Here is a 13357-nt window from a genome sequence, read left to right as displayed (position 1 = left end):
TGTGACATATGCTCAATCTTTCCGGTTGTCAAATTCCACACAGTTTGCAGCAGAATTCGAGCGCTGGTGATTATTTCTTTGTCGAATTTTAATTAAGTCTAATAAAATACACAAAATGGCTTTCGGTAATGTCACAACCCCACAAGGTCTGCAGGAATTGGAGCAATTCCTTGCTGACAACAGCTACATTAGCGGGTAAGTGTGGTGAAAGTGCAAACTTTGACAACAGCATGCAAACCGCACATAAAGTGAGGTTATGTATGACGGCCTTGTCACGTCGGCAAATGTTTTAATAAATCTTTTCATATTTATATTGCAGATATTCACCAAGCAAAGCTGATCTCTCAGTGTTCGATGCTTTGGGCAAAGCGCCAGCCGGTAACTTCCCACATGTGCAACGTTGGTACCGTCACATTGCTTCGTACGAAGCCAGCGAACGTGCCGCCTGGGGTGGTTCACCATTGCCACAAGTTGCCGGTGCCAAGCCCACAGTTGCTGCTGCTGCACCAGCTGCCGCTGATGATGATGATGATGTAGATCTCTTCGGCTCTGATGAAGAAGAAGAAGATGCTGAAGCTGCACGCATCCGTGAGGAACGTGTTGCCGCCTACGCCGCTAAGAAGTCAAAGAAACCCGCGCTTATTGCCAAGTCATCAGTATTGTTGGATGTCAAGCCATGGGATGATGAGACCGACATGAAGGAATTGGAGCGAAATGTGCGCACCGTTGAGATGGACGGCCTTTTGTGGGGTGCCTCCAAATTGGTGCCAGTCGGTTATGGTATCAACAAATTGCAAATTATGTGCGTCATTGAAGATGACAAAGTGTCGATCGATTTGTTGACTGAAACCATTCAGGAATTCGAAGATTTCGTACAATCCGTTGATATTGCTGCCTTCAACAAGATCTAAGCAAGGAGATTACCACTACAGCATGAAATTAAATTCCCTTTTTTTAACAATGAAACGAAAATATAAGAAGCAAAGCAAAGCATAGTTTAAAGTGAGTTTTCTTTTGTGTAGAAGCGATAGCGTTTAAGGAAATTTGGTATTAATTCACTATTTTTTGTTTTTATCACAAAATTTGCTGTTATAAGAAGAATTGCCACATAAAATTTGTTGTTAAAAGAAAAGGGATGGTGCAGAAAATTTCAGATTGCTTTCTTTTCAGCACAGGGCGTTTCATATGTTTAAAAACTGTATAAACAAAGAGTTCGTGTCTTAACTCCTTTGTTTTTTCTCCAAAGTCGAAGCGGAGCTTTTGCTGGGCCCCTCACCGCTACTATTATTAAGCTTGAGCCAACGCGCTTTGTTCATCTTCGCTGCCGATCAGCTCATACACAATCTCTGTGTACAATCAATAGCTGCACGCTAAAATTCGCAAACATTTCGTGTGGCTGCCTCAGTTGTTTAAAAAACGCGAGCGTGTGAAGACTGCTAACGGAACAGGAAAACGCTTTCAACCAAGCTCAAGTGTAGTGTAGTTATATATTAACTGAACGCATAATACATACATAATCAATAAAAAAACATTTGATTAAGTCTGTACGTATTACAATCGAAATAAATAAAAATCCAAATAAACAATGGCCAACACGTACTACGGTAAAGTTTTGATTGCTGCGCTGCTTTGTGTGGGTTTCGCTATGCTGATCAATGCACAGGGTGAGAATAAATCTTGATTATTGTTTCAAATTATTTATGTTTTCATTTATGTATGTTTGTATTTGCGCCGGAGGTGTGAATAATATTGAATGTTCTGAGAAATATAGACACAAACATACAGTAAAAATTATTTTTGTTCGTTTGCTGTGTGTAAAAATATGCAAATTATTAGCAAAAACAAGCATTTAAACTGAACAAATCAGAATTATGGTATAAATGGCATAGACAAATGTACATAAATTTCATTATGAAATTATAACTGCTCGAGCGGCTAAATGGCCACAGGTCCGGCTTTAGCGTATTTAATTAACATTTGTTAGCGCTTTGGTTCTTTTTGTTTGATTTTTTTTTATAAGATTGTAGCTTTTATGACTGTTTCTTATTCATATATGTATGTACTTATGTATGTTTGTATTTGACAACAACGAATTTCTGCTGCCATTCTTTCAAATCTTATTTATTGGTCGCCAGTTATTTGTAGTTAAATAATGTCGAACTTGTATTGTCGCATGTTTTAGTGAATAAACAGGAAATGTTTTTAGTTAATATTGCTGTGGTTATGAGTATAGACGATATTTGAGATATATTGTCTATATATTTTCAACCATAAATACGTTCTAATTTGTTAAAGTAGAGACATAACAAAGGACAATTTAGAGTAAAATTTTACACACAATTTAAAAATAAAGTTCTTTGACATTTTGAATAATAAAAAGGTTTCAAACATGTCTCATTAAAAAAAAAATAATAATAATAAATAAAAAATATACATATGTATATGTATATTAATACATATATAGAAAGTTTCATATTTAATATTTTTGCTTAAATGAAATTATAAAGTTCTTTATAGAATTGTTTTTACAAAATTTGTCCACAAGTTTTATTAGATTAGTTCCCAAAGAGATCAGTTTATGCATTTGTTACTATTAAAAATTTATTTTAGTTGCTGTTTTGAAGTGAAATGTGTTTTTAAAGTTTAAAATAAATATATTTATAATCGAAGTGTTCGATAATTTATAAATTTGAGTTAGTTTGATGGCGCAAACTTCGTTTTACGTCTCTGTTTTAACAACCCTATTTGTTTAAGGAATATTTAGTTATTATTTTCAGCACGTCCATAATTCTTCTTAAATACTTATGCATATAATTATTATTTTTTAAATCGATATTTTAGTTGTAAAAATCAGCTTTGAGATTTTTGAATTTTGAAAATATTTTTTTTATTATTAATGTGTATCTCTAGCACTTTATTAGAAAAATTTCGAAGTGATTTTTCGAATTTCGCTAATGTTTTTTCATTGCGGTGGCCTCTTATACCGTTTATTCCTGGCGACATAGAAGGCAAAAAAGTTCTTACATAACCTAAAAAGTGTAGATTATTGTTTTTGTAGAGGTATCAAAAGAACTATTATATTCACTTTTTATTTATCTTATTCCAAAGTTTGGCTCTGAACGTTTCTAGTTTTACACCTTCATCCCTTTAGCTCCATTTCCTTTTTGAGATAACACAAAGGGCCAGAAGCTCTACTCGTGTCTAAAAGGTGTTGTTGTTTTTGATGAAAGAATATTCCTTAAATAATTCTGAGGAATTTTATAATCATAATTCAATAATTTTGTAATCAAAAATCAAATCAAGAATCATTTTTAAATTATACTTCTACAAACAACAGATAATTTATATTAAAGTAATTGCTATTAACGTAAGCAACATTACGACACATTTAATCAGACGACAAAACTTTGTTCAAAGAATTGCACACTGCAAATTGTCCGCCGTGAGAGAGAAGCTGTGCGCGCTTATATACAATTAATTCCGATAAGGCATCTCTTGCGTGATTTGGTGACACGTTACGAATGCAACAACAAAAGTAGCTGAATTTCCCAAACACCTTAACGTTTTGGTTTTCACAGAATCAGACATGAAAAATCCCCAATTTTGCATAGTAAACGGATAAAATTAATGCAAAGAAATTAACTGAAGGAAATATCCAGCATGTTGAATTCATACGAAAAAAACTAAAAAATTAAAAAATAAAAATACCAAAAAAGATTTTTAAATGCAAAAAAATAGCAAGAATTAGTAAAAGCATGTGATACATGTGTATATATTTGTACCGAAAGAATAAGTTTTGATGTCATGCGGCGCAGCCAGTCATCAACAGGTTGAATGTTGAATAAACTACATGGTTTTTACCTTTTTGATTTTTTCGTGTTTGATATTTCTTAATTTTTTTTATTCGTTCTTTATTTGTAATTTTTTTTTGGTTTTTTTCTTCATTTTTTTCGTATTTTTTACTTTTTTAATTTTTTTTGTTTTTTTTTTTTTTGTCTTTTTTGTAATTTTGTTGTAGCAGAATTTATGATTTTATGTTAATTTCCATAGACACTAATTGATTGGCGTCTCTTTTTCAATAAAACAAAAGAATAACTGTAAATAGTTGAGTCATTAACCGTTAGTTTGGAAGTTAGTTAGCTAATGGTGAACAACCTCTAGTAAAAATATTTATAAATTTAAAAATATGAATATTAATGATTTGAGGATAAAAATTATACATAAATACAGGGTGTTGCTACCGTTCTATAAGAAAATTTTTTACATATTATTATTTTGGTCTCTTGAACTACAGGAGCTTTAGAAATTTAAAAAAATATATATTTTTTATTGCTCTAAATTAAGCTCATTAAATTTGACTTTATTTGTGGGGCTAATCAAAAAGATCATAATTATATAGCAACACACTGAGAGAGAACAGGCTTTGCCTATCAATAACTATACATATGTACATACATATGTATGTTTGTATGCATGTACATATGTACTCCGATACTTGCAAATGTAATCACTTCGTGGCCTATTTTACCAAAGCGGATTAAATTGTACTTGTCAGAAAAAGTATTAATAAATTGTATAGAAAAAATCACGCCTTGATTTCTCCTCACAAACACAGACATTTATACATACATACATACATATGCATAAACAGTCGTTGTTGTTGTATATACATATATTAATGAAATCAAATGTTAATTTTCGCTACAGATTAAACAGCTTAACGTCAAAGTTCAGTAGAGCTAATGAAATAATAAACAAATAAATATGAAAGCTTATTTACAAACATTAAAAAATAAAAACCAATAAAAATAGAGATTAAAAAATATAAATATGTAATAATAAAAAACTTTAATCATCTAGCAATTGATAAGCATTAGTTTTTTGCTTTGAGCTTGGGGAATTTCACACTTTTTCTTTAAATATTTTTAATATAAATTTTCACCTTTGACTGATCGAGCATCTAGTTGCTGTTTTGAAAAAAGTATTACCAATATAAAGCGATTATAAGAACAGCATGACTTTGTGCGGATAATCTATTTTCATACTTTTTTAAGTCCATGATAATTTCATATATAGCAATCAAATTCGTTCTATTGCTCAATAAGGTCTCTTTTAAGCTCCACGCCTTTAGTCATCTCCTCTAATGTCCTCAGATTCTTTCAACGCATTACCGTTACTTCTAGATTTTAAACTAGAAAATGTTCCAAAATAATAATTAGATGGAGAGTACGTAGGAAGGAGAAAATAAATATAAATATTAACCGCATCTTTCGCAATCGGCATATTCGTATAATTTTATAAACTGATAAATATCGAATATTCATATAATCAAGTTTTTACTGATATATATGAATATCTATATAATATTGGAATATGTGTATAACCCCTGTCCTATCAGTGTCTTTATTAGTTCCCAATTACATAAAACCTTGAAATCTACTCAGTATATATAGAAGGGGATAAGCCTTGATCTGGCCTTCGACTTCTTAAAGTTTTTCTATGAATTTTGACACAGAGGAAAGATAAGGAGTTCGTTCAATAGCAAGTCTTCAGATAATTTTTCTGGATATGTACGCTAGGGACCTAAGATTGATTTTTAAAGCTACTTAACTATTCTGATCAAAAAATCAAAAATATTTTCCTGACTAGAGTTCAGCCAGTGCCGCAACTTCATCCGCACAAAAGAAACATTTATTATGGAACCAGAGCCTCTTTCTGTTAAAAAAAGAGAGAGATTTCAAAGCCTGTCTGTTGATGACGGCCTCCTTTTAAATGCGACCGCTTTATTATATATTGAAATTAACTTAAAATAGCGGATAGGGTCTTAAGAGTCTTGTCTGACAAGTATATATCAAACAATTTTGATATTATGCTGCCGAGTTGATAATACTTGTCCGAATCAAAATTATCAGCAATACCAGCTATTTCCTTGACGTCCCTGAGTTTAAAGTATGTCAAATGCTGTATAGAAACCGTTAAAAATTCTTAAAATAGAGTTGATCTATTAAACTTTGTGATTATGTACATTTTTCGGTTTTTTCGTTCACTACTCATCATTAACTATGTGAAGCACGTGTCACCCTGTCCAATTTGTTGAAGCTTGTCAATAAATATTTTCAGTCTACAAAAAACTTGGTTTGTTTGTTATGTTTTTTAGCGACAGCACGTTCTATTGCAACAATGAGATTTACATAGTACATATTTACAAATATTCAATTTCAATGAAATGCCTTAATGCTATTTGGCGTTATAGTAAAAAAAGACCTTTGACAAAGTCACCTTATATTCATATATGAGGGTGCGAAGTAATTCCATTTATGTTTCAAATTCCATTGCGAATGTTAATTACCTACGCCTAAGAAATTTTAATTGTGCTAATGACGCTAATCTGACGTCAGTTGTTGGTTGTGCGGCTTAATGTTTCGTTATGTCTCTTCTAGTGCCTTTAATTGACAAATCTCATTCAAGGTGGATCCCTAGACCAAGTCCCAAAATCTTTTCGAAGGAACATTTTGAGAACTAATAGAAACTAGAATAGAAATGTTATAAACTCTTTTCTTTCCAGAGTTTCCGTATCTTAGAGTTTGTATCGAACCAGTCGGAGTCTCGCTGGAAACTGTCTCCTAAGCTCTTTATTGTAGATGGTATATTGATTGGAACGATTTATATTATTCAACTAGAGTTCCGACTTCGGAAAACCCACGGTAAAAGTCTTGGGAAAATTCTAAAAACTATAAAAAAAGTCAATGCTTCGAAAGGGTATCTTCATGTAGAAGGTGTAATGTCCCCAATGTGAAATGAAGCTCCATACTGTACGATTCATAATCCTAACATTGAAAATAAAGGTTTCCGAAAGAACTTTGTCACTAAAAAATATTCTAGATAGTAATTGGAAGTATTTTTAAAGTCTAAATCTTCATAGTTGGTTCTACTAAGACATGCCTATCCATATAGAGTGAAATCTTCGAAAAACTATCTCCTATTTCAAATAGGATTGTCTACGTGCTTGAGGTTTAAACTCTTGACCCAGTAGTCTTTTGTACATAACCGTATTTAGGTCTTGACTTTACTTTATTCTTGGACTTTTTTGTCGTCGCGTCTTTTTTTCAAAACTGAATAATGTATAGAAACGAATATATACAGTTATCAGAATTATTGGAATTACATAATTCCATTAATCTCTATCGTATTTCACCCCCAAGTACACTCCCTTGCAAACAGCTTTTTGACGCTTAACGAATATTCAAGTTCAAATCGCTAATTTACGTTGCTTTTATTATTTTATTTACATAGAAATACTAATTTGTATATGTACTGACAACTATGTATCGAAAACTAAGTACTATAATATATGAAATTTATGTTTATTGACCAGCAAGGCAAGTTTGTTAATTCATTGTTGCTTCGAGCATTTGAAGATGAGTCAACTAGCAACTCGTTTTGCATAGTTAATCGATATTTACAGAAATATATATGTGCAACGATTATCACACGCCTTAGCGAGGCAACAAAATCTTCGCAATTTGCAACGGCATCCATGTAAAGTTGCCAAACTCGTCTTGTTAGTATCGACTGTTGTTATTGTTTTTGTAGTTTGGAAGATGTACCGGCAACGGCACAGTTGAACGCTGACGAAGTTCATGGACGCATGTATGAATAGCTTGCACTTTAAATATATATATGATCACTTTAAGAAATGTCTAGTTGTCTCAAATTACTAGTGACTGAGAGTTACAGTGCCTCACTACATACCCAATAGGAAATTTTTAGCTTGCAATATATTTATTGTAAAGTCACAGAGAGATTACTTGTACTATTTTTGAGATGTTTTGTATGAATTTCAGAACATCCATTTCTTGATTTTTGATGTAACAATACTCAGCTCGAAGCTCAAATTTCCTCTCTCAAATAAAGAGAAGAAAGAGTCCTCCCTAGAACCCATTCCACAATATATTTAGAGATTATATTATATACCTTTATTAACCTAATAATCACGAATCATAGCAATTCATAGAGGGGCCATCGCCTTATCTTTTTTATTTCGGAAGCTTGTTTATATGTACCATCTATAACCATGGAGGACAACTATTTCCATTAGTAATCCGTCATAACAGCATTCAAATGATACTTTGACCTCAATAAGTGATTTCAAAGCTAACATCTCTCTCGGTGAGAGCTCACCCATTCTGCATCTCTCTCTAAATGTTATTGTATCCGAAAAACGTTGTAAATTTCCAAATGGTATGCTAACTTTTCACTAACATAAGCAAACATATACAGACTAACTTAATGCCTTCTCTCGTACGCTTCGGAAATGCAAACTGCACGCTTGCGCACTCTCGTTAAACCAGACAATGCTCACCAAAGCAAACTCAAGATCAAGTTAACTTTTTCGTATAAGATAAGCAAATAATAGTAAAACAAACTCCACTTAAACGTTCAAAGTCAAGTTTACTTGGTGGATTTGTAGAGGTTTTGGCAGGAAACGAGTTTTACTTCCATAAAATGAAGTGGAATGCCTAGAAATCAAGCTTGACAGACTATTTGTTTCGAAATCGATGTGCCTGATGAACTGCAGACCTTCACCAAGTAGTCCTTTTACTGCCGAGAATACTTTTACATTCTGTTAATTAGTAATTGGGAGAACAATCGTAGATCTGTAAATACCATAGAGAAAGTTAAATATCCTGTGAAGCTCTATTATGTTGATATCAATTATGGAGCTTAAAGCTCCACTTGAGTCGATGTAAAATGCTAACTTAATTGGAAGTATTTGATAGGTACTGAGTCTTCTCTTTGTTACCGAGAAAGGTTAACTGAATAGATAAATAACTAATTAGTAATAGTTTTCTATTTTTCTATTCGGCAGCTGTTTGGGTTCAAAGCTCGGAAAAAGGCGTTACGAACATCGAATTTTTTTAATGGTGACAGGAAAGTGAAAATTAAAGTAAAGTTCTGAATAAAAATATGAAAAACTTTCCTTTCTAAAAGATATATTTCCGGACACTCACAGGCCTATGGACCCTTTGCAGTTAGGTTCTTAACAAATTAAGAGATGTTTATATATATATGTCCAGAAATCATATGGATTTTTTAGAATAGCTTGTAAAAACTGATATTGAAGTAAATATGTTCTTCCCAAATATATCGAGATCTTTAGCGAAATATAATGGATAAATGAATGAATGAAATAAAACTCTCCTTTTAAGATATTATCAAATTTAGACAAACTGGAGAGATAATTTAATCAATTCAATATTTTTATATCGCCGTAGACGTCTTAATGAGTTAAAATCGCGGTAAAAATATAACAATTTATCCTAGAAATAAATTTTTGGAAGAGTTCGGTCTTACACAGCCCTTTTTAAAGCTTCACCGATATTTATGGTATGAAAAGTTTATAATACAAGATCGAACAGTTGCTCGAAAGCGCCTTCCAACTTATAGACACATTTGAAGCAGATACAGGTAGATTCAAGAAACAGGTAAAATTCGGAGGAATAAACTCGGTCAAGCATCATTGCGTATTTTTAACCGATTGAATAATAAAATAACATAAATTAAGAGAAAATGTAAATTATAAATTTCACACAGAAATTCCCCGCATTCATTTTTTGTTGTAGTTCAAAATTGTAATGACCATAAATTAAATGAATTTATATGACATCAGCTACACTTGTCACACCCCAAATGAGATATAGGTTATAAACTCAAATATTTATAAACACACGCAAGTGTAGAAACCTGCGTATTATTTAATATCTTATTTATTCCCCTTTTGAATCCAGTTAGACTAGATTCTTTTGTGTCGCAAAATTGTTGCTGAATTTTAATTGAGCGCTTTCGTCTCCAATTAATTGCAGCATTTTATTGAACTTTCTGTAGAATGTACATTTTCTTGTTGAAAAAAATTCTGAAATGGAATTTTTAAGATTTTTGTAATGCAATGAGTGCTTTGTTAATGTAATTAATTAGTGTAATTGAAAGTTGTTAGCCACAGATTGTATGTATATATTAATGAATCCAGGTATAAGGTCGTTGAGCCACCGAGTGCAATGGCCAGAAAAAACGTCAGCAATACAGAGAAACATAAGGGTGAGATCGCAGCCCCATAAAAAAGTCTCTCCCTATACAGCTTTAGATTTTTACAAATTTGAATTAATTGAAAGCCTTTAATTTAGAAACGATTTATAAAAAGAAGTTGCCACGCATTTTCAAATAAAAATTGTTAATATAACCCAACTCTAATACAATGCTACTGTAAGAATATTATTGAAAAGGCTTTCTAGCAAGCTATATTAAAATAAGTAAGGAAAGGCTAATTTTGGGTGCAACCTACATTTCATACTCTCGCAATTTATTGAGTTTAACACACAAATTTACTCATAAATTCGGCATAAAGTTTAGTAGAATAACGAAAATCTTCATATGTAGATATGAGGGCTGAAGTAATTCCTAACCGATTTCATTCATTTTCACCATCAGGGTACACTGTATCCAAGACTATACGCTCACTTAATATTGCTATGATATGCTATGATTAACCAATACATATATGCGGAATAAAGCCCACCATGTTATGACCCGATTTTAATAATTTTTGGAACAGAGACACACTCTTAGAAGAAAACAATTTTCTCTGGCGCTGAGTTCAACATGTTCGATATCTGGGGCCTTGAAAAGTTATAGTGCGTTTTCGACAATTTTTACACAAGTGAAGCCAGAGATTTTTCATTTTCAAAAATAAAAATCTGAGTGCAGCTTCCTTATTTCTTCTGTAAAATTTAGTGTTTCAGACGTTTTTCGTTAGTGAGTTAACCCACTTTTAGTAATTTTCAACCTAACCTTTGTATGGGAGGTGGGCGTGGTTATTATCCGATTTCAACTATTTTCATGGTGTGTGGTGGGGTACGTAAGAGAACCGACTGCAGAAAGCTTGGTTTATATAGCTTTATTGGTTTGCGAGATATATACAAATAACCGATTTGGGGCCGGGACCACGCCCACTTCCCCAAAAAAATTACATTCAAATATGTCCCTTCCTAGTGCAATCCTTTATTCTAAACTTTACTTTTATAACTTTTTTTATATGGGCGTGGCAATGGTCCGATTTTGCCCATCTTCGAAAGCAACCTCCTCAGGGTGCCAAGGTGTTTCAAGTTTCGTTAAGATATCTCAATTTTTACTCAAGTTATCCGTTGCCCGGACAGACAGGCATCCGGATTTCAACTCGTCTTGTCATTCTGATCATTTTGATATATATCTAACATATCTAACTCTTTTATTTCTTGGCGACACAAACAACCGTTATGTGAACAAAACTCTTAGTAACTTTTGTTGCGAGAGTATAAAAAATTTATTGAGTTGCCACATGTTTACATTAAATAAAAATGGAGTATTCTTTTTAAATTTAGGTCTTTGAATGAAGAATTGTTGCCACCTGATAAAAAACCAATTTTTGGAAATTTGCTACAATAAAATCATAAATTTGGCTATTTATAAAATATATCAAATTTTTTTTTGTATGAATGTAATTAATATGATATTATATTAAAATATTTAATAAATAAATTAGTAGTTATTAAAAAAAAGCTTAAAAACAACGTTTAAAAATAAATAAAAAATTCGGTTAAACCCACTCAGTCATCAGAATTACGTACGAATTTATTAAGAATACATATATAAAGTATATGTGTATATATGTATTCTTTAAACGGCTTATAAAACTTGTCTATCATAAGCTTTTTTATTATTATTCTTAAATTTTTTGCAAAACAAAATAAACTCATTGTCTTCATTTGCTATTTAAAGAAAAACCGGTCACCGACATTTGTTTGGGTTGTATCTGTGAGGCCATCAGCGGTTGTAATCGCACGGCCACTTGTACCGGCGGCGTCTGTGGCCTGTTCCGCATCACCTGGCCCTACTGGTCCGATGGCGGTAAGCTGACATTGAATGGCGAATCGCCCGATTCGGATACAGGTAAGTGTTTAAAAACAACAATTATGAAGCACTAAGAAATATAATCTATAATTTATCACCTCTTACAGCCTATCCCAACTGCGTGAATGATCCCTACTGCGCCGCGAATACCATACAAAACTACATGACTAAGTATGCACAGGATTGCAATGGCGACAACCAGGTGGATTGCTTTGATTACGCGGCCATACACAAGCTTGGCGGCTACGGCTGCAAGGGCGAATTGGGCTACAACTACCAGACTACACTGTCGAGCTGTTTGAACCTGTTTCAGGGTTAAATGAGCAAAATGCAAAATTCTTAAAAAAATTAAAATATAATAAAAATTAATTAAAATTAAATTAAGGGTGGCAAGCTACTCATTTTTTGCTTGCTGCTTTCAGAATTACATTTATTTAGATTCTTCGAGAAGCATTACTGTAATATCAAGTATGAGTTTTATTTTATTTTAAACTAATCTTATGACATTTATTAATAAATAATTTTATTTCGATTATAAAATGGATTTTAATTTGATTCGTCAAAAGTTATGCAAACTGTAAAGTATGATATGAAGTGAGTTGCAATGTATGCTGTTTGATAAGTCAGTGAACATATTTATGTAATTGGCGTAGATACTCAAAGCTGGAGTGCTTTGGTCCCTTCGAACAACATGACCTAGCCGGCGTAGCTGCTGTCGTATAACTCGTACAGCTCATCGTTCCATCGTCTGCGGTATTAGTCGTTGCCAATGTTCAAAGAACCATAAATCTTCCACAAAAGCTTAATTTCGAAAAGCTTTTCTCCTAGTACCGTCTTACCGGATATGGACATATTCCACGCGCTATAAGTCAGGATGGGAATAATGAGGGAGTTTGATTTTGGATCGAGAGAGGACTTTACTTTTCAATTGCCTACTCAGTCCAAAGGAGCACCTGTTGGCAAGAGTGGATTTCGATGCGGAAATTGTTGGTGTTGTTAATGCTGGTTCCCAAGTAGATGCAACTATCTACTTTAAAGTTATGGCTGTCAACAGTGACGTGGGAGCCAAGACGCGAATGCGACGACTACTTGTTTGATGAGATGAGATATTTCGCCTTGTCCTCATTCACTACTTATTCGCTTCACTTCTGGCATTCAAATTTACGGGACAATTACTTTAAATGTAACACTGTTTCACTTTCAGCTCTTAATATATTGCTGTCAAATTTACAAATCAAAATTGTTCGGTTAGTGTTAGTAAGACTTCTAAAAATATCCTTAATAAAAAACAAGAAAAACGTTAACTTCGGCTGTACCGAAGCTAATATACCCTTCACAGGTGGTAAAAAAAAGAAAACATTTTACTAATTCCTTTTAGCCGGGTTGTTTGCTAGAAACATTAAGGTTATATAGT

General features: G+C 32.8%; 2 protein-coding genes across 2 annotated transcripts; both read left to right on the top strand.

The window, feature by feature from the left end:
• The first annotated feature begins 7 nt into the window (after positions 1 to 7).
• Positions 8 to 995, top strand: LOC105218451 (probable elongation factor 1-beta). Its single transcript, XM_011194044.3, has 2 exons — positions 8 to 195; positions 320 to 995. The coding sequence occupies exons 1-2, from the start codon at positions 116 to 118 to the stop codon at positions 909 to 911; spliced, it is 672 nt and encodes a 223-aa protein (XP_011192346.2). The 5' UTR covers positions 8 to 115; the 3' UTR covers positions 912 to 995.
• A 396-nt stretch (positions 996 to 1391) lies between these two features.
• LOC105218452 (invertebrate-type lysozyme 3) lies at positions 1392 to 12483 on the top strand. The gene is made up of 3 exons (XM_011194046.3): positions 1392 to 1664; positions 11812 to 11982; positions 12051 to 12483. Exons 1-3 carry the CDS (start codon positions 1586 to 1588, stop codon positions 12260 to 12262), a joined length of 462 nt encoding a protein of 153 aa, XP_011192348.1. The 5' UTR covers positions 1392 to 1585; the 3' UTR covers positions 12263 to 12483.
• The last annotated feature ends 874 nt before the right edge of the window (positions 12484 to 13357 follow it).

The sequence above is a fragment of the Zeugodacus cucurbitae genome, chromosome 6 (genome assembly GCF_028554725.1).
Source record: "Zeugodacus cucurbitae isolate PBARC_wt_2022May chromosome 6, idZeuCucr1.2, whole genome shotgun sequence".
NCBI lineage: Eukaryota > Metazoa > Arthropoda > Insecta > Diptera > Tephritidae > Zeugodacus > Zeugodacus cucurbitae.
The sequence above is the reverse complement of the archived record's forward strand: the minus strand, read 5'-3'. Positions and strand labels throughout refer to the sequence as shown.

Bases quoted from the DNA above. Each gene is read 5' to 3' on its own strand.
- LOC105218451 (XM_011194044.3), top strand. From the start codon at position 116: ATGGCTTTCGGTAATGTCACAACCCCACAAGGTCTGCAGGAATTGGAG. The intron at 196-319 runs GTAAGTGTGGTG...TTTATATTGCAG, and splicing joins GACAACAGCTACATTAGCGG to ATATTCACCAAGCAAAGCTG.
- LOC105218452 (XM_011194046.3), top strand. From the start codon at position 1,586: ATGGCCAACACGTACTACGGTAAAGTTTTGATTGCTGCGCTGCTTTGT. The intron at 1,665-11,811 runs GTGAGAATAAAT...TGCTATTTAAAG, and splicing joins TATGCTGATCAATGCACAGG to AAAAACCGGTCACCGACATT. The intron at 11,983-12,050 runs GTAAGTGTTTAA...CACCTCTTACAG, and splicing joins ATCGCCCGATTCGGATACAG to CCTATCCCAACTGCGTGAAT.